This window comes from Mirounga angustirostris, unplaced genomic scaffold (assembly GCF_029215605.1).
Source record: "Mirounga angustirostris isolate CCGP_5_RB_7025 unplaced genomic scaffold, mMirAng1.0.hap1 SCAF_15, whole genome shotgun sequence".
NCBI lineage: Eukaryota > Metazoa > Chordata > Mammalia > Carnivora > Phocidae > Mirounga > Mirounga angustirostris.
Window position 1 is genome coordinate 73505679 of NW_026991723.1, and position 21638 is coordinate 73527316.

At 50.7% G+C, this 21638-nt stretch overlaps 2 protein-coding genes across 6 annotated transcripts in view; one reads left to right on the forward strand and one right to left on the reverse strand.

Annotated features, from left to right (window-relative positions):
- Positions 1 to 6154, forward strand: part of SNX30 (sorting nexin family member 30) — a 112116-nt gene extending 105962 nt beyond the window's left edge. For 2 of the 3 annotated variants that reach the window (XM_064579397.1, XM_045882953.3), the window contains one exon: positions 1 to 6154. In XM_064579397.1, the coding sequence (XP_064435467.1) occupies positions 1 to 60 (60 nt within the window). In that variant the 3' untranslated portion in view covers positions 61 to 6154. The other variant, XR_006792196.3, reaches the window with a different exon arrangement.
- Positions 5633 to 21638, reverse strand: part of SLC46A2 (solute carrier family 46 member 2) — a 26867-nt gene continuing 10861 nt past the window's right edge. Inside the window, exons 4-8 of one of the 3 annotated variants that reach the window (XM_064579396.1) lie at positions 17480 to 19893; positions 15982 to 16065; positions 15413 to 15569; positions 6156 to 6251; positions 5633 to 5771 (exon numbers count right to left, since the gene is read on the reverse strand). In XM_064579396.1, coding sequence (XP_064435466.1) covers positions 5765 to 5771; positions 6156 to 6251; positions 15413 to 15569; positions 15982 to 16065; positions 17480 to 18608 — 1473 coding nt within the window. In that variant the 5' untranslated portion in view covers positions 18609 to 19893 and the 3' untranslated portion in view covers positions 5633 to 5764. Of the gene's footprint in view, positions 5772 to 6155; positions 6252 to 9274; positions 10098 to 12174; positions 12392 to 15412; positions 15570 to 15981; positions 16066 to 17479; positions 19894 to 21638 lie in introns of those variants that run through there. The other 2 variants (XR_010407697.1, XM_045882954.3) reach the window with 2 other exon arrangements.

Consider the following 21638-nt stretch of genomic DNA (forward strand, 5'->3'; position numbering starts at 1 on the left):
TGCCTCATGGCGTGGGAGTCGATCATTCCACTACTGCAGGAGAAACAAGAGGCCAAGTAAGTCCCCTCCTGGGACAGAGACTCTCCTGCCTACACAGGGCATGGTGTACTGGAACGCCCCTGTCGTGCAGAGAGACGGCACTGAGAAGCATCTCTCCTTTGTGTATTTCTTTCCCTGCCCGCCCCTCACCCCCTTCGTCTGCCCGCCGGTGGTTTTCCATTAGTTTCTATTCCTTAGTGGAGTCCGCAAGGCTATCATCATCTCTCCACGAAACAGCATTCCTCCGTGGCGCGAAGGAACCTACGAAATGGAACACTAAGAAGATTTGCAGCCGAGGGACGAGACGACCCAGCTGACATTCTGACATCGCATTATGGTTTCCTGTTTGCGGGGACCGCAGAGTTGCCTGTGGTGGAAGAGAGCCCGGGTTTTGCTTTTCAAGGACACGAGGAAGGCACGGACGGGAGGCAGCCCCTGTTGTCCGTGGACACGTGGTGACTGCGGAACGGACCCCCGTGGGGCAGTGACTTGTCTCGGCCTAGAAGGAGGTGTCGGTACCTCCGTGGAAAGCCCTTAACTAACGTACGGTGGCCTGCAGCTGTGTGTGCGGCCCGCCGCCTGCTTGTGATGAGCGACAGCTGTCTTGTTGCTTCTGGTTCATTCAGGACCGTTTATTTCAGTGTCTGTATGCATCTGTGCTAGAGCGAGCGAGCCAGTGTCCTTGTCCTCACGCGATACCTCGGGAAGCCGAGGGGGGCAGTGCTCCCCAAACTTGTTTCTGACACTAGAATGCAGCAGACTGGAAACTTGTAAAATGGGGGGGAAAAAGGTGCATTTTTCTCTGTGAAGTTCTTCGATGTTCTCTTTTGCCTTGTGAAGTGCCGTCAGAGTAGAGATTAGTCCTGTTGTGGGGAATCCGTGTTGTCTGGAAGTCAGAGTAGCTCCCCAGTTGCTGGGCTCGGTGGGCACACACCAGGCCCCATCCCCACGCCTGCCCTGGGCAGTTTGCCTTTACCTCACCCGAAATTCCTCATTTAATGTTTTCCTGCCGTGTCCACTGAATGTTTGGGCAAACTTTTGGTGAGAGGCTGTTAACGCTGTCGTGACCCAGTTGAGATTTTGTAAACTCAACATGAATGTTCTACATGAAGTGCTTTAACCCTTGATAATTCCCCGGTCAGGAAGAGAAGTCAGTAACCGGATGGGCCTCGGAGATGACAAGTGTAACAGAGAACGTCTTTGCTTCTAGATAAGCTAGGATCTCCTCCATTTGCAGCCAAACCCCTGGGGACCGCCAGCTGCATCTCCAGTCTTCACTTCGAACCACGACCAGGTTTGCTCTCTTTGCAAATCAACACAAAGCAGACAAAAGAGGATCTATCTTCCAACTCATCTTGTTTCCTCCTGAAATGAAGCTGCCTAGGTCACGTTGTGTCCTTTCATCTGTGGCTCATCCCCTCTGAAATGATAAATCTGAGCCTCAAAGAGGCGGTAGTCTGTTTGTAGCGAAGCGAGCTGTGGGCCAAGATGCGGGCGCAGACACAAGTTAACCCGCAGATGCGGGGCACTGTGCGGCATGTCAAGATCGCTCCGTCCCGCGTCCACCTGCGGTGCTGACCCCGGGCGGCCGCCGCTGTGACGTCAGCGGCACGGCGGTTCTGTTCATCGTGTGTGAATGAGTCACAGTTTAAATTAGAAGTTTTGTTATCATTTGGTACTTGCCTGTACCGTCAGACCCACTCATGCCATTCCAAGATCCTGCAGTGCAGGATTTTCAGCTTGGCACAATTAGAAACGATCTCTTCGAAGCAGAAGGGTAAGGACAGTCCAGCCGCCCTGAGTGGCGAGTCCGTGTTTCATGCTACCTCTACACCATCCCGTCGGTGCGGGTCTGGACGTCTGGGTCCGACCTGACAGTTTGCTGGTAGAACAGGGTTGTGTATCTAATAGTGGGTCGATGGCCCTCTATCGATATTTTGTGGAAGGCACTAGACTGACCTTAGCAGCAAGTGCTCATCAGCAGGAACGCGCGAAGCCTTGCCTTGTGGAATGTGTGCTTTAAAAATGTTGTCCAGTGTAACGAGTGCTTGGAAAGAACTGTGGAAAGAGTTACGGGAAGACCAGAACCTCATCTGCTGCTAGTTGCCAATGCCCGGGAGCATTCCTGTGTTAAGGTTAGTTGGGAAAGAAAGCAACCCTTCAAAAAAGTCCTCGGGTTCCTCGCTGGGACGCACGGGAAGGGAGTGGGGGGATGTAGTCATTCCATACATTATTGGAGGCAGAAGACTGGCCGAGGGGAATCCAGCATCTCGGGGTTTGTCTTTCTCTCTTTGTGCCCCACGTGATGTTTCTGTGCTTGAAGACACCAGGGAGAGCGGGAGCATTGACAGCAGAGCTGGGAGAACCAGCGCACGTTACAGACTTCCCTGGAGAGATGCACTTTCCCCGAGAAGGGACCCTCGCCCCTTCCTCTTCAGGCTGGCGTCCGATGAGGTGAGGAGGCTGGCCCATACAGAAGGCACGGTAGGCCGTGAGGGAGGGTCCCTCAGCCCCTGAGGCTCCACAACCCCGGGCATCTGCCCCTTGCCCTCGGTGGGCACAAAGGTGATTCCCTGTGCGAAGTCACTTGGAGACTTGCGTGCCAAAGACTGCCTTGTAAGAGGCTTCCTCGCCCCATCCTTCTTGGCTCCAAAGTCATGGGGCTGAGCTCACTCCCTCTTCTCTCGTATTTATGTCCGGGGGGCTTTTGCTTGAAGACACGCTTGACCTCAGGCAGACAGACTTGGACAGATTTTGAGTCTCGAGCACATGGCCGTGGAATGGAGAGTGGTCCCTGTCCACTGTCCCTTGGGTGTGGGAAGTGAAAGGTTCATTCACCCAGGTTAAAAATCCAGGCTGAGGCAGAAGAGAGAATTCTTAGACACCGAGCAGATGTTAGAGAAGCAGGTGTTGAAGTGAGCAGCTGTGCTTCGTGGCAGGGTCCGGACACTGCGCTTCTTCTCATGTGCCGGCCCCACAAGAAGATTCTAGGCTCCTCCGCCCAAAGCAGAGAACTACTGCTCTTCCCGAACGAGGAGGAAACACGTTACACTGCCAGGTGTGGGGTTGGGTTTCATCCTTTAATAGGACTTAATAATGATTCCCGGTGACCCCAGATAAGTGCAATTATGGAGAGGATGGCTCGTATTTCACTGTGCTGCTTGTTGAACTCGCCAGACACCTGTCTTTAGGTGAATAACGACAGGTACGACTCCGGGGATCGTGGTGAATGTAACGGAAGTTTGTCTTCGTGCCAAATTTCAGCCACAACTGGAGTGCGTGCTGCATGCTGTGGAATTAAATGTTTTGTCAGTCACCATCCACACGAGGGATTTAAATGCTCTTGTGAGGCCGCCTTTGTGTTGAAATGGCAGGAAGTCGTGCTTTAGAGGACGGAGGGCATGGTGGCTGGGTGGGCATTTGCAAGTGGAGTTTCTCTCTTGGGATGGCAGGTATCAACCCAGGACACACCCGGAGGCCGAGGGCCTGGGCCTGGGCCCTGCCGTCCATGGCACTGAAATCCCGGGCCCCTGGCTTTGTTCTGACGCCATTCATTGGACTGAGAGTAGTCCTTCTTTAGACTCTGTCCTGAGAGAGGGCAGGAGAGTGAGATCCACCCCCCCCCACACACACACACCAGGTCTGTGTTGGCCTTGTCTGTGTGGGTCTCGGGACGGCTTCCCTGAGGAACGCCCCTGCTCAGAAGGTGGACCACCTGTGGTCAGGGCCGGGCTCAGCAAGCCTGCTCCCCGCCTTCCCAGATGCCTACTCAAAAGGCCCGTGGAAACTGAGCAGTCTCCCCGTAAGGCTGGAGTAAAACTGGCTTTGGTGATCCCCGCTTACAAAACATTTTGGGAATTTGGGTTTGCCTTCTCGCTTTCAAGAGTCCTCGAGATGGTAACACATCGGACAGGCCCTCTTATGTTTTCTCCATTCAGGTGGCAGGTGTTATTTGTCAGTAGAGTTGAGGAAAATGTCCTCCCCTGCGCCCGACGGACCTATGGAGCTGGGTGTGTCGGAGTTGTTCCCTGCTCCCTCATGCTTTCTTGATTTAGCGAATAAACCAGAAACCTGATTTTTTCATCAGTCCACCCAGTAGGTGGTTAGCTTTCTGGTTTTAAGGATGGTTGGTCTCCCTACAGTTGCCCGGATGAGAGCGTGCCCAGGGCTGTCTGCATTAGAAAAGGCGGAGGAAGGACCTTTGTGTCAGGGACTTTGACTGTTGTTCCTTAATCAGATGTGTTTGAAATGCATTCTGGGGCATGGCTATCTAACCTGTTCTGTGTGGCAGCAAAAAAACAGATGTTTTTACTACTCTAGATAGCCTGCAGGTAAGTGCTTTGGAAAAAATAACTTCAACAAAACCAATAAGGTATTTGAGTCATGTAGAAACATTCTGTCTAGTTAGCACTTGAAAATCAACAAACCCAGACTTTTAAAAAGGCCCACAGACTGTTGAAAGCCTAACTCTGCTTTTTGAGAATGGTCAATGCCTATTAATCTGCCTTATCTGCCTAATCTGTTTTAGATTCTGGATAGAAGTTTTTAGACCTGTAACTGGTTGTTCAGCTTAATGCTAGAGGTCTAACGTAGCCCATCCTCAGCCCTCTTAAAGAAACAAAAATGTGGGGTTCATAATTAGGGCTGCCTTTTGGGAGGAGAAAGCTAAGTGTTGCTATTGCCAAATGATATTTTTGATAATGTAAGGAAACACAGGGACCACTGAACCGCTTTTGTTTGTTTGTTTGTTTTAAAGTGTGAAAGATTAACTCAGTGCTTTTCTGCACACTCTTGATTGTAGAGGTCATATGGTGTCGGCATCGACAAATCACAGAGATACAAAGAACTCTAGATTATGACAATATTAATGGTTTACCCCGATTCTACTGAACAGCTTTTAAAAAGATAACCGGGGAACGGGCCGGGGGGTGGGCCTCAGATCAGCATATTTCAGATGGAAATTCTCCACAGGTTGAAATGCCAAAAACGTAAAACCTACTGTGTTGCCTCACATACTTTAGTCCATTTTCGCAGAGCTTTCCCTATTAACGCCAGTGACTGAGTATTACACGCGCACCTCCCCTGGCTGCACCACCCCCCTCACCGGGTGATCCCGGGCTCCCCATGGGCCAGGTCTCAGAGCAGGTGACACCTGTCAACACCCCCGCTCGACAGGTGGTTCAGTCTCAGACCAGCCCTGCAGTCACAATGGTACTGGAAGGACAGAAGGGGGATGGCTGTTTCCCCAGTGTGGAAACAGGGAGGGGAGGGGAGGTTGCAGACAAAGTGTGAATCACTGTGATCAAAGGACACCTAGGTCAGCTGGGCTTTTGTGGAGCCACAAACCAGCAGCTCTTCACAGTCAGCACGGTTCACCGGGACACTCCTGAGGTTTTGGTCCTGTCCAGTAGATGCCCTGTCCGTTGTACGTCTTGTGTGCCGACCCCCTTGATGTCTGTGTGTTGGGAATACATTGAGAGAGGATGTCCATCTGATATCTTCCCATACAATAAACTGCCAGCAAACTTTCTAACTTGTATTTTAACTGTTGAAAAAGAGATTCAAAACTTTTGCGTAGGTCATGTCCAAAGGATGGACTGTATTTCTTATTTTTAGAAATCATTCTTCACATTTAAAATTTTAACAGAAGCCCCCACCCCGAGGTATTGATAAAGTCCTCCGTGTAAATGTGTTTCTCTTCTCTCCATGCTGCCAATAAGCCAAATCAAAAGCTGTGAAGAAAAAAAAAAAAAGTGCTCAAGAAGGTGTGTAGATGAGAAAGTGATTTATCTCCAGGTCAAAGTCTCTGTTTCATGAAGCTACCAAACGTTAAAAAGAATGTCACCTTTTTTTTTTTCCTTTGTTATGGAACCCAGAGATTGTAAAAGAAAGAAGTTTTTGTTGCATTTTTGATGCTGGCACGAGGTTTTTGTCCCCTTTTTTTCATATATCTGTGTATAAAAAATTCTGTCCATTGTTTACTATGAAATTAAGTATTACATTTTGGGGTAAACAAAAGAATTTGTATTGCTTGATAAACTATTAGCTTGTAAATTTAAAAGGTTTCCTCAATTAACTTAATGGACCAATAAACCTATGAAAGATGCTTTCTTTACCTTGAGTCCTGTTGTCCTTTGCGCCACTCCGTACAGCAAGAAGACGTGCGTGCCCTGTGTTGTGTTTCCTTGTTTTCTCCACAGAGATGAATGAGCCTGTAGGAATCAGGATGTACAGAGCAGCAGGAAAAACACGTAACTGAACTATTTTAATTCTTTTTCACGTCTCTGTAGACTTACCCTCAGTTTACCTTCTCCTGTGTCTTACAAGTTGGCACCAATCGGAGGAGATGAAGAAACTACCTAGTATCTGTATGTAACCGCCGTGATTGGCGGGCAGGTTGGCAGGGCTGGCTTGATCCCACGACCCTGAGATCATGACCTGAGCCAGAATCAAGAGGCACATGTTTAACCAACTGGGCCACCTAGGCACCCCTGCCATGATGGTTTTTTTGGTTTTTGTTTTTTTGTTTTTTTGGGTTTTTTTTAAAGATTTTATTTATTTATTTGACAGAGAAAGACACAGCGAGAGAGGGAACACAAGCAAGGGGAGTGGGAGAGGGAGAAGCAGACTCCCTGCTGAGCAGGCAGCCCGATGCGGGACTCGATCCAGGGACTCCAGGATCATGACCTGAGCCGAAGGCAGTCGCTTAACCAACTGAGCCACCCAGGCGCCCCTGGTTTTTGTTTTTTTTAAATCTGTAAGGCAAGAAGAAATGTCTGTGTTTAATTAGAGTGTTAGAGTGTGTTTCGAAGAGAGACTAGAATGCTCAGTCTAGCTTATACCTAATGACGGCAATCCACCAGAAATGGACTTGAGCTGACAGTAGACATCACTAATACAAGACTGTAGTCATACAAAATGAGGCAGCAAGGTGGGATAAGAGAGATTTGGGATCGGATCTCAGCTTTCCTACCTGCTAGCTCTGTGGCTTTAGGGAAGTCCCATCCCTCTGAACTTTAGTATTTTGATCTTTGAGATGAAAACCTGCTTTCCCAGAAGGGTTGCCAACAGGACTAGCAAGCAGTAAAGTCTACAGAGCACCCGAGTGCCAGAACTCACTATGTAATAGCTCTTACGGGAAGACTCTTCTATTACTTGTATAAATATGGCCAACTTAAATATCAAGCGTTCCCATAACAATCCTTCCCGTTTGCTTTGTCAATTGAAAAAGCGGGGGGGGGGGGGGTATGTATTTCTTGTAACTGCTTTAAGAAGGTGCTGGAGATAGTATGCTGGAGGACTGTGGTCAGACTGAAGCCCTAGGGAATAGATGGGACTAGATCATAAAAGTCATGGCAAGAGGTGATAGGAATAGAGATGGATTCAAGAGATTTCTGTGGTGAGGGGAAGGGCTCAGAGATGATGTGGAGGTCTCCAGCCCGGGAGCTGGGAGGTGATGCCATTCACTGACCTGTAAAAACAGGATGAACATATAAAGGTTGGAGTAAGCTTAGATGGTGGAGAGGGAGAAGAATTTGGTTTGGATTTTTGTTTGAGGAAATCTAGGTGGAGGTGTCGACCAGTTGTTGGGAAGAGGTTCTGGAATCCCTGGGAGCAGACTAGGTTACCTGGGGAGAGTACAAAGGGCAGGGCTTTCTGGGCCTCAGGAATTAAGGATGCAGGGAGAGGAGCAGGGGGGCGAAGGGGAAGTTCTTAAGGAGAAAAAGGCCCAAAGATAAAAATACTGTTTTTAAGCTTGAGAGCTTGTGAAAAACACAGGTTGTTGGGCCCTACCTCTAGAGTTTGATTTGGATAGAGCCTAAGAATTTGCATCTCTAACAGCTTCCTCAGGGGTGTTGATGCTGGGCTGGTCCAGAAACGACACTTTGAGAACATCAAAGGGATTAGAACATCCTTTAGAAGAATTGGTGACCTGGGGCAAGTGTCCAAAAACTGCTGTCTTGGTGACGGGCGGGGTTGAAAAGAAACCGGTGCTGGGGCTTCGAGAGCCCAGCTCTGCTTAAAACCCAGAAGCTCATGGCAAGGGCGAGTGTGGGCAAGTAAGGAAATGTTTCGGATGTTGCAAGCCAGCTTTTCAGGAACAGGGAATGGAGCAGCCAACGATAAGATTCATCCAGGTTGGGGAGCCGATCAGGGGCTGGGACAGCAGGCAAGGAGTCCAGAGGAAGGAGCATAACTGTGAGAGTTTAGAGAGGTGAGCGTGGCCTTGAACTCCTCCTCCCTTCCCCCCTCCTCCATCCACATTGCCTGTCTCAGCGAGAGGCTCTGCCTTCTTCCTAGTTGCCCGAACCCCGAATCTGAGCATTCTTGCCTCCATCTGCCTCATCCTCTGCAGTTCATCTGTCCCTGGCTCCCATTGACCACTAGCTCCCAAGGATTCTCTAAGTCCCTCTACTTTTCTCGATCCTTGTAGCTCCTTATCCAGCATCAGTCTTCCATCGTCCGTCACCTAGATTACTGCATCTCTGCTCTTGCCTCCTTTCTGCAAGTAGTGCTTGCTCCTTCTGCTCCTCCCCACCCCCCGACCCCCCAGTTCATTCTCAGGGATGCAAGAGCATGTTCCATGCCCCTGCCTGAAAATTTCTACCAGCTTGCCCCATTACTTTAAAGAGAAACCTTTTTCTTTAAGCCTCTGTTTGTGTGTTGTTCCTCCTTACCTCCCCAGTCTCGTGTCTTGATCCTGTCCCTTTGATACCTGCCCCTCCCTCCTCCCCTCCCCTTATATTGAATTCCTCTATCTGGAGATATTTTCACCTTCAGGCCTTCCAACTTGTGATTCCTTTTTCCTGGACTGGCCCTTAACTTCTGGCCTCGGTAACTCCTTATGCTTCCAGTCTTTCCATTCGCCACTTCTTCTGAGAAGCCTTCCCTGCTTTCCTAAATCTGGGTTATTTGCTCCCTTATGTTAGCATGTATCATAGGATGCATTGTTGCTGGCTGATCTGTCTTCTACACCTGCTAGAGAGCACATGCTGTCCTGGCAGGAGCCGTCACATTCTTGCCATATCTCAGCACCTAGCCTGGTTCTGGGACCTCAGGAGACATGCCAGAAAGTTTAGTTTCTTCCTTGCAAGGGATCAGAGATGCAGACTCCCTGAGCCCAAATCCTTGGAGCTTTAAATGCATTCTGTAGCTTTAAGTTTTACCCCAGTATAAGAATGCCATGCCTGGAGTTACAGAGGGAGTCTGGCCAGAGAAGAATGATTCACACACATACAATAAATGTCAATTTTATTAGGAAGTGAGTCTGCTTTTCTGTATGTATAGGTAAAATAGGCTATAAAAATAGGTACCTCAACATAAAATGGCTCTTAGCATATCTCCACTCCCCTCTCCCTTCACACCACCCACTTTGGGAAGTATTGTTGACTGAAAATATTCAGTATAATATTCCACTAAAGAAAGTCTTTTGATATTTGCTTCTTAAAAGCAACAGTAACAACGGCAATAAAACTACCCTGAAGCCAAGAGCCGGAGCCCCAAATCTTCTAAAACATTGGGAGTTCTTATAAAACATCCGCTCTGTGTTTCCCTTAGGCTGTTGAAAATGTATGCTTTGAGTTTTCACATGGGACTCCCAGCACAGCACCCAGGTGACTAGTTAGCTGTACCTTGGAGTCCTGGAGACAGTTCCTGGAAGAAAGGGGGCTACCGTCTGAAGCCCCTTGTGCGTCTGGCATGACTGTGTATGCAGCCTGCATATAACCCTTGAAATTTCACACTCTACTGCCCCCGGAACCCAACCTCTGTCTAGCAGGGACATCTGAAAGCTGAGAAAGTACTTCCATCACCAAGAAAGTGGTGTTCCCCACCCACCAGGGACCCCTGAGCTGGAGCGGGTCATTCTGAGGCCAACTCTGGCTGGGACTTGGGGTTTGGGGGCGGTGGGTTGCCTTGGTCACCAGCACCCAGTCCCTTCCTTTGCCTTCAGAGGGCCTCTGCCGTTGCTGGTCCTCGCAGCTCCCATAGGTCAGTGCCTTCATGTCTCCGTGATGTCTCCATATTGCAACCACGAGGCTTGTTTATAGGCCACGATGCTGTAAGAATTTACAATCCAGAATTACAAGCCAGCAGTTGGAATGGGGCAAAGGGTGTGCCTTTTCCTTCCCACCAACAGCCGCCTGAGAGGCTCTGTCCATCATGCCCAGAAGACTGTTCCGAGTGGAGAGATGGCCCAAGGAAACTTCTCCCACTCCAGGCCCATTCCAGTCCTAAAACATCTCAAGCCCTTTGCGTCTACATTTTCCTTTTCCTAGAATCTCTCTCCATCTCACTTCTGCCTGATGATGACCTCCCACATGTATTTCAAGATCAAGACTGGCTAATCCCAAGCAGAATTGGCTGCCTCATCTTGTGCCTTTCCATAGCCCCTTTATCTCTTCCACAAATCCTCATTACATTGTTTTCAAATATTTGTAGCTAAAGGGATGCATAGGAATTCGGAGCTCTGAGTCAAAGTCTTGGATGTGTGACGTTTGGCATGTCCTTCCACCTCCGGGGTCCTTGGGTTTTCCTGTGTTTGAGCTCTAGGAGCCTCAGTTTCTAAGCTAGAGCACAGCTCTTCCTGGCTGATGGCCAACTCCTGGAGCTGCTGGATGGGGTGTGAGCGAAATTCCAAACCTTCTAAGGGAGAGCTTTGTGAGAACTTCCAAGAACTCTGACTTCCCATCTTCAATAAGCCCCAGGGCTCTACAGGGAGGAGCACTTACTGTACTTGAAACAAAACTCGTATTACAAAGCTGGCAGGGAAGCCCAGCCGTGGAGGCAGCTAGCCCAGGACCTCGTGAATGCCAGGCTTCAGGCTTGACTCCAGCTGAGCCTGCGCAGACCCGGCCGCTCAGCCACGAGGGGGTGGCCAGCCCCCGCCTTCAGGGTCGGCCAACAGGCAGCTCTGGGGGGGGTGGAGGTTCACCGTGCTGGCGAGGAGGGGCCACACCCTTCTAACATCATTCCTTAAATATTTTTTGAGTACTTCTTACATGCCAGGCTCTCTGCTGGACACGGAAGATTCGTTCCTGCCCTCAGGCAGCCTACAGTCGGGTGGGCAGGCTTGTGTAAAGATAATCACTAACCATCAACTGTCGTGCTATGAAGGAAAGTATAGGAAGCTTTGGGAGCATATGATAGAAGGACCTAATTCAGATTGAGAAGGGGATTGTCTCAAATCCTTTTTGAGAAAATCGTGTTTAAGACCGTAGCTAGCTGGGTTAAGAAGGAGGGCACGGGTGCAGAAGGGGGAAGGACATGAGGGGCAGCCACTGGGGCTGACGCATGGGGTCGGGGAGGGTGGTGAGCGGCAGAAACAGGCACTAGGAAGGTTGGCAAGGCCAGATTACGCGGGGCCTTGTGGTCCGTGGGAAGACATTCGGGTTGTATCCTAAAAGCAGTGAGAGCCAAGTGCGGAGCTTTGAGCAGGAGATGACATGATCTGTTTAAACACTTGAAGGAAATTGCTCTGGGCACCTGGTGGAGGGAGGATGGGGGGGTGGATCAAGAGTGGACCTGGGGGGCATGGTTCAGAGGCTAATCCAGTCGTTCAAGTGCTCGGGCCTCAGGGTAGTAGCAGTAGCAATAAAAAGAAAAGGATGAAATCGAGGCCTGCTTTGAAGGTAGAATCAGTGAGGCCTGATGGATTGGAGGTGAGGGGAGGTGGAGAAGAGGGAGGACATTGGTGACTCAGATTTCTCTTCCTTCCTGAGTGGTGGTGCCTTTTAGTGAGGTGGCACAGACTGGAGAGGCAACAGGCGTAGGAGGGCATCAAGAACCCAATTTTGGAAACTTAGATGGTAATTTGAAGTTTTGAAAGTACTTTAGTTTGCTTAGAGAATATGAAGTGAGAACCCAGAGCAGAGCCCCAAAGAATCTTCCATTTGGAGATTTGCCGAGAAGCGATAAGGCGTTGACAAAGCCCAGTGATGGTGAAGAGTGACCACCGGTGTGGGGGCCGTGAGGAAATCATGTGGGATGAGGACTGCAGGGAGTCCACTGGATCCAGCCTTGAAGACTGGTTAGTGGCCTTAGTGAGAAGAGCTCTCTGGTGGTCGAGGGGGGGTGCCTCAGGTGGGTGGGTTGAAACGTGAGTGGGAGGTGAGGACACAGAAGGTGCACACCAACCTTTGCAGAAGCTGACCGTGGAGCGGATGGAGGTTGAGGAGAGAGAGGGTGGTAGATCACGTGTCAGCTCAGTGAGCATTCAGGAGAGAGCAGCTGGCTCGCGCAGGGAGCTCTCTAAGGAGATGGGACCCAGACACTGGTGACTCTTCTAAGAAGCGGTGCCCTGTGGCGGGTCGGAGACTGCCTGGGTTCAACTCTTGTCTCCGCCACTTACTGGCTGTGGAACATTTGGCAAGTTACAGAATACCTTAGGGTCTCTGTCTCCTTATTTGCAAAAATAATGATAGTGATGACCTCAGAGGACTTTGGGGGAAGATTCAATTCATTAAAATATATACAATATTTTAAGTGGTAGCTGGCACATGATAAAAGGGCTATTTACATGTTTGCTATTATTACTATTATTTTAAAAAGGGTGGGGAGGGCGGAGAAGAATAGAGAGGCAAGTAGGTTGCCGGTGGATGGAGCCAGACAGTTACTCCTTTAGCATCTCCCAATTGCACAGAAGAAGAGCAAGTAGGAGAAGGCGGGTTCTCCAACAGTAACGTGAAATTGGCTCACTTCGGTACCAGGAAGGGCTGGGGGCAGAGTCCCTTCTTGCAAACAGGCTGTTGGCAGCTCTGGCTCAGGGACTTCTCCTCCCAGCCTTCTGCCCTCCGCTGTGTCCTCTGTTCCCCTGCTCTGACGTGCCTTTCTGGGCTTTTATGTTGTTGGAATGTAGCTTTTCTCTCTGTAGTTAGAAAGTTCTATTGGTTTTCCCTGGTGCTCTCGCTTGATTGATGGTACAGCCTTGGCCTCGTCTTGCTGTAAGAATTTTTCAGGATCTTGTTCATTTAGTGACTCCATGGAAGGGAAAGGTAATGGAAACACTCCCTTTATACCAGAGTTCTCAATCTTCGTTATATATTCAAATCACCTGGAGAGCTTTTAAAAAGTCCTGTGCCCAGGCTGCACTCCAGATTGACTAAGTCAGAATCTCTGGGGGTGGGATCCAGAGATCAGGGATTTTTAAACCTTTTTAGGTGATTCTAGCATGCAGCGAATGAGGCTTTATATGCCTGCATGTCTCTTTACTGCTAAATGACTACAAGAGAGAGAAATAATGATCAACTACTTCAGTGCCTCATTCACATACGCACTCAAGTATTTACCTGATGGATTCAAGATTCTGTCCCTGCATCTGTGATAGAAGATTGCGAAGACCCTGCAGGGCCTAAGGAAGACACCTTTCACAGAAAGTATGACCAAATCCAAGTGCATGTTACATAGTGCACTGGGGTGAGGGGTTGAGAGTGGCCCACATCCTTCATGTGCGACTAAAGTCTCTTAACAAAGGCCCAGCAACGAAACTGTAGAAAGGAACCAATTACTGTATTTTCTCATGGCTTTCATCTGCCCATTTATCTGTCTAGCTATGCCACACATTAACTAGTCAGGCTTTCTTTCTTTTGTTTTGTTTTCCTTTGTTTGTTTAGGTTAATGAGACTATTTCACCCATCTCCCAGTCAAATAGGGCTGGATAACTTCCAAGTGGCACAGCTACTGATCCATTACTTACTTGGGCAAACAGCTGGGAAATTTGCATTGCATGCTAGGTCTAGCTGAACCCAACCCATTCAGCAAAGACTCACATAAAAATAGGGCTCAGGAAAAGGCCTAAGGGCTGGGCAGTCTGAGGACAGGTCTGGCTCAGTCCCACACCTTGAATAATTGAGAACAGGGCCAAGAGGGTGCTCTTGATCATGCTGTTGCTTGCACAAATTCTCAGCTGTTGACCTTCCTTCTTCCCTCCCTCCCTTCGTTCCTTCCTTCATTTGTTCCTTCCTTCCCTCCTTCCTTCCTTTTCTGATCTTCCCATCTTTCTTTTCTCAACCATGAAATAGAGCAAAGAGCCTTCATGATTGATGGCTCAAGAGGCTCAACCTTTTGTGTAGGCAGGGAGCTACGTTATGACATGATATGAGAATTCTAGCAAGGGCCTTACTGCCACCCACTTTCCGCTTCTTCCAACCTGCCTTCAACTGGTTTCTACTGGGCTGTCTGTAATACCACCATTACTGATACATAGAGCTCTCTGTGCTACCAGGCAGGTCCCCTAAAATGCAAATCTTTATCAAATCCCTTGCCCCTTAGTGTGGATACATTTACTGTATTCCTTTCTCCTCTGGTGGGATTGATACAAGCATGACAGGACCTCGCTAAATGAGGAGGGGTAAATGGGCCCAAACCATCCAAGGCTGTGCTAATGTAGTAGCCACTGGTTGCACTGGCCCCTGAGCACTTGAAACATGTGCAGATTGAGTCCAAACTGAGACGTGCCGTCAGCATAAAATACATACCAGATTTCAAAGACTTAAAAAAAACCCAAACCGCACTGATACTTTTGTAAATTGATTACATGTTAGAGTGATATTTTGGATATATTGGTTCAAATCAAATGTGTTACTAAAATTAATTTCACCTGTTACTTGTATCATTTTCAAATGTTACTAGAAAACCTAAAATCACGTATACGGCTTGCAGTGTGGCTTGCACTGGTGACTTGCACTGGAGAGGGCTGATCAAAGACCATTTGGGTCCATTTTGGTGATGTCCTAGGCTGGTGCTCTTACCCTGGGAGTGGAGTTCCTCTCTTTGGCTTCTCCAGCGGTCTTCCTGTCTGTTATTTCTCTGACTTGAATGCTCTTATTTGACAAATGAGACAACTCCCCCAGAGAGGTCAAAGGAATTTCCTAAGTCATCCGGGGAGCTCACACAGTCCAGTGGCGTGTGAGATTGCGGGGGCGGGGAGGGGGCACTGAGCACAGAGGCCTCCAGGTGCCAAAGCCCTTGGAGGGCCTGGCAAGAATACTCAGAAGTGAGGCAGATGGTTCTCATCTAAAAGGACCTAAACAAAAGGGGTGGAAGTGGTTCAAGAGGATTTCTAATCCCAGCCTCTGATTACAAGGAAGTGTATGAGGCTCTTATAAAAAAACCATATTACCTAACTGCCAGGAAGTATGCCAGCTGTGTGTGGCCCTATGTTCTTATTTAGGACTTTGGGGGTTTCCCATATTGCCATATTATTAGCTTGTGGGGAACAGGAGGACTTTTTCTTTGTGGGAGAGCCGACTCAGAACCCTAATGCCTAAATGCTACAAATATAATTCTTTATGATAATAGGCTGGAGATGGTCCAGCAGGCCCTGATATATGCCCCAGGGCCCTAGCCCAAACCACAGACACCACTCCTGTCTTACCCAATTGGGATGATCGCCAGGAAGGAGAGAAAGGAGGAGAGAGCAAAACAGGTGCCGACGAACTTTTCCATGGTGAGCTGATAGATCTTGTTGTACACCGTGGAGGTCACCACCCCAGTCAGAGCCAGGGACAGCTGCAGGATGACGAACACCTTTCCTGTGGAAGGGACGGGGGTTACCAAGAAGATGTGCTGCTGTCCCTTCCATGTTACCAGCTAGCCGAGTTGCCAGGGAGCTCTCAGGAGGCTCTGCATCCCTCCCAGAACTCCCTCTCCCATCTCGGCTCACTCCACTGGGACCCCTGCCTCTATCCAGCTGGATCTTTCTGCGGCCCGTGGATAGTAGCATCCTCCTCTGACTGTGGCTTTTCAGTGACTGACTTTCTGAGTCTTTCCCACCCTCCTGTTTTCACCTGCTCTGCCCTGGCTGGACCCCAGAGTGTTCCTAGTGTATTCAAGGCAGCTTCTGGAACTCTCGGGGGACTTCTGCAAGTCTGAACCCTGTGCCTCAAGCCAAGCAGCTCTGAAACGGGCCAGGCAGAGAACTTCAGAGAGACTTCTTTTACTTACCATAAGAAGAGCCCTTTATGAGTTTGGACATTGCTGATCGGATGGTTGTGATGGGGATGAGAGCGAACAGCATGACGGCTCGGGCTGGAAGGAAATCACACAAGAACACTCCTTATTGTGCCCAGCCTTGGCCAAGGAGTAAATCAGAAAAAAGCAAAAGCCTCACCAGGACCCTCCCTCTCCCTGCAGCCCCCATGGGCTTGCCCTGGAAGTAGTGGTTTCTCTGCTGGAGGACTAGCACCCCCCACCCTGGGGCAGGCTGAGTCCCTGAGCTCTGACGGTGCCAGAGATGCCACAGACCCACCTGTGAGGTGGCGGGGCACAGCTGACATGGTGATGGATAGGGAAGGGTGTCTGCATTGGCAGAGTGAAGTGGCATCTAGGGAAGTGGACCTGATGATGGAGTGACTCGAGACTCCTCGCCTTGTCGCTGGGACAGAGGTGTCCTCTGGCACCATTCACGACCCCCTCTGGGAGACGGTGGCGGGAGCTTTGGCAAACTGCATCCAGGAACGTGTGCCACGTTACACAGCTGCCACACGCCCTTCCTTCCCTCAAGCCTTACTCATAATCCCAGTGCGGTGTGTGCTTAAGTGTGTGTGTGTGGAGAGAGAAGAGGAGAGGTCGAGGTGGCGGGAAGGGGAGAGGGGCACTCTGGCCTTTGCACGTGGCCCATCTAACGGGCAGGTGGCCAGACCTAAGTTGCCATTTGGTTAGGTGTCTCCCGAGATGCGTGACCTCAGCCAAGGGACAGCCTGTGGTAACTGTCTAGAGTTGTTTTTTCTAATACGTTAGCCACTAGCCACATGTGACTATGTAAATGAATTAAAATAAAATCAGATTTAAAATTCTGTTCTTTAGTTGTGCCAGCCACATTTCAAGTGCTCAGTAGCCACACGTGGCTAGTGGCTACTATATTGGGTGGCACAGATTTAGAACATGTCTGTCATTGTAGAAAGTTCTATTAGGGCTCTCTGCCTGTGGTCGTCAGACGGAAACTTCATTCTGCTTCCTTGAGAGAATTTATGACATTGGTTGTGGAAGGCATTTATGGGGAGTTTTCATGCATTTTTGAACAGCCCGTGCTTCGCCTGAAATGATTTTAATGAAGGGACCTTTCCAGCCCGATTACGTTAATGTTTTATCCCTTTAAAATTGGAGAGAAGAAATCCAACCCCTTCTCCTAAGGCCAATCCGAAACCTTCCCTCCTGACTGCAGGCACCACTGACCAACCCTCCCCTGACCTCCTAGAGCCACGGGCACCACTCTGATAACGTGTCAGTGGGCAACACAGATAACACGGTACAGTGCAACTAGATTAACTCGATGGCACATAATCCTGTCTCCCTTCCTAGGCAGTAGGTCCAGTCCCTGGTGCTGAGCTGGGACACCTAGGCCACACCATGCCACACCACACCTAAGCCATAGCATGTCAGCCCCCTGACTCTAGGGGTCCGCAGTGTCCTTGTCCTGCCTCCCCGGGAACGCCAGACTCACCGATGTAGAACATGTATGTCTCTTTCACAAACGCCAAGAGGAGGGCTCCTGACCCAAAAGAGACCATACCGATCATGATCATGGTGGTGTCCTGCAAGCAGCGGGAGAAGACCAGGACGCCCAGGAAGCTGGTGATGAAGATGGTGTACCCCGCAGCCATACCATAGCCCACCTGCACCTGGTTCCAACTGAGAGGCTCCCTTAGCAGGAAAAGGGGTATCACATCCACTGTGCCCGCCACGGCCAGGTCATATATGATGGCAGCCAGAAAGAGCAGGGCAATGATAGTCCTTGGGGGCTGTGCTTTCCCAGGAGAGGGAGGGTGCCCCACCACACTCTGCTCGTCTAACTGATCAGGATCCAGGGCACGATAGGTGCCAACCGTGCCCGACACCGTATTCACGGCGGGGAGCGCCTTGCTGGGACCTGCCGTCGACTCAGGGACCTTCAGGACCAAGAGGCTGTAGAGAAGGGCGAAAGTGGCACAGCTCACGCTGCAGGCCGTCAGCACCAGGCCCTGCCCGGAGTGCCCCGTCATCTGCTTGAAGAGATGCCCGGAGGCCATGCTCCCGCAGAACCCCGCCAGGCCCAGGATCAGGTCGAGGAGGATGAGGCGCAGGGAGCGGCGGCCCTCGGAGGAGCCCAGGGAGCCCAGGGCCATGACGCCCGACCAGAAGGCCGAGAAGCCGCCGCCCAGCCCGTTCAGCGCCGCCGCGCCGTACAGCACCTCCACGGGCCAGTCCAGCAGCACCTTGAGGAGCAGCCCGAGGCGGCAGAGCAGGAAGCCCAGCAGGGACACGCAGACGGAGATCTTGCGGTGGTAGCGGTCGCTGAGCCAGCCCAGGCAGTAGGCGGACAGCAGGGGCGTCAGGCCCACCACGAGGTTGTAGACGATGTAGAAATTGGAGATGGCCCTCTGCTGCTGGTCCTCCGGGGCGCCCCGGGGCGACGGGCTGGCGCTGTGGTTGGAGGAGGCCCCGGCCGCGAAGGACGCCTTCACCACGAGGAGCAGCCCCGCCTCGTAGAGGGAGGCGGCCACCTGCGTGGAGGCCACCACGGGCTCGATCCAGGTCCTCACCCGGAGGCGAGACAGGAGGCCCCTCCCGGGGCAGGCGGCCTCGGGGCCCATGAGGAGTTTCGGAGAGGGGCCGGATCCGGTCCCAGAGCGCGAGGGTGCGCCGTGCGCCGGGTGCGCGCGGGACGGGACCGAGCAGGGGCGCGGGGCGCGTGTGACAGCGGCCAGCCCTGCGCGGCTGACGACCCCGGGCCGGGCCACTCCTCCCGGCCTTAAAAGGCCGCCGCCGCCCCCGCCCCCGCCCCCGCCCGCCGAGCAGGGCTGGCGGCCGCCCAGGAAGCCGGGCGCCCGGGAGCGCACCGCCCGTTTCGGCCCCCGCGTCGCCACCCTCCGGTCGCCGCGTCACGCTGCTCCGGCTAGCGCGGCCGCCTGACGACGGCCCGATGGCCCCACAGCCCTAGCTTGCCCCGACCTCCCGCGGGGCGCCTTCCCCGGGCGTGCTCTGGCCTGGGCCGAGACCCACGGCAGGGAGCGAAATTCTATTATCCGTGGCGGGCAGGTCTGGGCGAGGGGCGGTGGGGTGGGGTCGGGGGTACAGAACCTAGGATTCGTCCTGGGAGCGGGGCCGGGGTGTGGGGTTTTTTTGTTGGGTTTAAAAGCCAGAGGGACTCCTTCGCTGCTGTAGGGAGCCGAGTAGCAAAGACTTTGAGAGAAGTGCTAATATCTCTTTGAGATGTTGCTTTCAGTTCTTTTGCATGAATACCCAGCAGTGGGGGGGGGCGGGGGGGGGGCGGGGGGTCACTGGATAGTGGGGTAGTTCTAGTTTTAACTTTTTTGAGGAACGTCCCTACTGTTTTCCATAGAAGCCACACCATTTTGCATTCCCACCCACAGGGCACAAGGGTTCCAATTTCTCACACCCCCATCAATACTTGTTTTCTTGATATCTTTTTCTTTCTTTTTTAATAATAGGATAGCCATCCTGACAGGTGTGAGTGATTATCTCCTTGTGGTTTTGATTTGCATTTCTCTGATGATGAGTGATGTTGAGCATCTTTTCAAGCTTGTTGGCCATTTGTATGTCTTCTCTGGAGAAATGTCTCTTCAAGTCCTTAGCCCATTTTTCAGTCGGGCTACTAGTTTGTGTTTTTGTTCTTACAATTGTAGGGGTTCCTTATTTATTTTGGAGATTAACCCCTTACCAGATGTACGGTGTGTAATATTTTCTCCCATTTTGTAGGTTGCTTTTTCACTCCATTGTTTCCCTCCCCATGTACAAGCTTTTTAGTTTGATATAGTCCCACTTGTTTGTTTTCAGGATCTTGAAGAGATGTCAGTACTCCTTTGTTCATTGCAGTATTATTCACAATAGTCACAATAGTCAAGATGTGGAAATAACCTAAATGCCCATCAATAGGTGAATGGATAAACAAAATGTGACATATATACATACAATTGAATACTATCCAGGGCGCCTGGGTGGCTCAGTTGGTTGAGCGACTGCCTTCGGCTCAGGTCATGATCCTGGAGTCCCGGGATCGAGTCCCGCATCGGGCTCCCTGCTCGGCAGGGAGCCTGCTTCTGCCTCTGACCCTCCCCCCTCTCATGTGCTCTCTCTCTCTCTCATTCTCTCTGTCTCAAATAAATAAATAAATAAAATCTTAAAAAAAAAAAAATTGAATACTATCCAGCCTTTAAAAAGAAGGAAATCCTGAAACTGGGAACAACGTGGTTGAACCTTGAGGACATTATGCTAAGGGAAATAAACAAGTCATAGAAAGACAAATACTTTATGATTTCACTTATATGAGGTATCTAAAATAGTCAAGTTCAAGAATCAAAGAGTGGCATGGTGGTTGCCAGAGGCTGAGGAATCACTAATCAATGGCATGAAGTTTCAGGTAAGCAAACAAACAAGCTCCAGGGGTCCTCTGTACAACATTGTACAATAATAATATGTTGTATACTTAAAAATTTGTTAAAACTCTCATGTTAAGTGTCCTTACCACAATTAACAAACAAAAAGTCCAAACAAAACCTCAGGAGGAGCTAGGCTCAGCCCTTTCACCAAGCCAAAGGCCTCTAGGAGAAGAGTCCTGCTTTGAGCACCTGCTCTGGTGGGCCTGGAGCTAGTATGAGTATGAGCCAAAGGGTGGGCCCCAGCCTGCAGGGTCCAGCCTCAAACCCCAGGGCCAAGGGAGAGACAGGGAGGTCCTGCAGCCCTAGGTGTCCCTCCAGATGATAAAACTCGCTGGCAGGGGGTAGATCCCACCAGAAAGAAGAGAGTCACCAGGTCATCTGCTTCTGAGTAAAATCCCCAGGGCCCTTTCTGTTTCTCTGCAATTGTTCTTCCGTCTCCGTGGGCTCGCTGTCCTGGATTGGCCTGAGCCCTCCACTACTCTGGCTACCTTGCTTCCTCCTTGAAGTACACACTTCTGCAAAGACGACCAGGCTGATGGGTGGCGCAGGGACGGTAATGCACCAAGAAGAAAGGTCACCCCCAGGGATGGAGAGTCAGAACACACAAGCCCTCTCGTCAGTTCAACCCCAACAGAGCCCTGGCAGCATGGATGAGCAGGACTCCAAAGCCACACAAGGGAAGCTCAACTGTGCAGGGAACATTTATAAAGCCAAATGGATAATGTATTCATGGGAGGAGGGACTCGACTCTAAATGACTTTGTGTAGGTATGTGCCCTTTAGGTGAGCTATCTGTTTCCCTCCCTGGCACTGCTCAGCCCCCTGTGTCCAAGCCAGACAACTCTGCCTTCTGCAAAGAGACAGCCCTACCTCGTCTCTCCCTTGAAGATGTGCCCTGTGGAACTGGCCTGGTAGCCCCCTCAAAGCTTCCCCACTTCCTTCTTCCTCCCCCTCACCTAGGCCCACCTTGGGAGGGATTGGTTTCACTCAGCCCATGCCCAGCTCTCCCACTCCATTCTTAACCCTGTTTTTTTCAGAGGCTGGAACAAAGCAGTTCAACCAGTCTGTTCCTGTGAGGTGCAGAGGCTCCTGGGGTTGGGGAGGTTTTGGGGAGAAGATGGTATTCAGCAGTCAGATGTGGCCATGAGGACGACAGCCTGAACTGTATGGACCATTCTGGCCACTTAATCAAGGGGTCTGTTTATTCTTGGGGTTGTAGGCACTA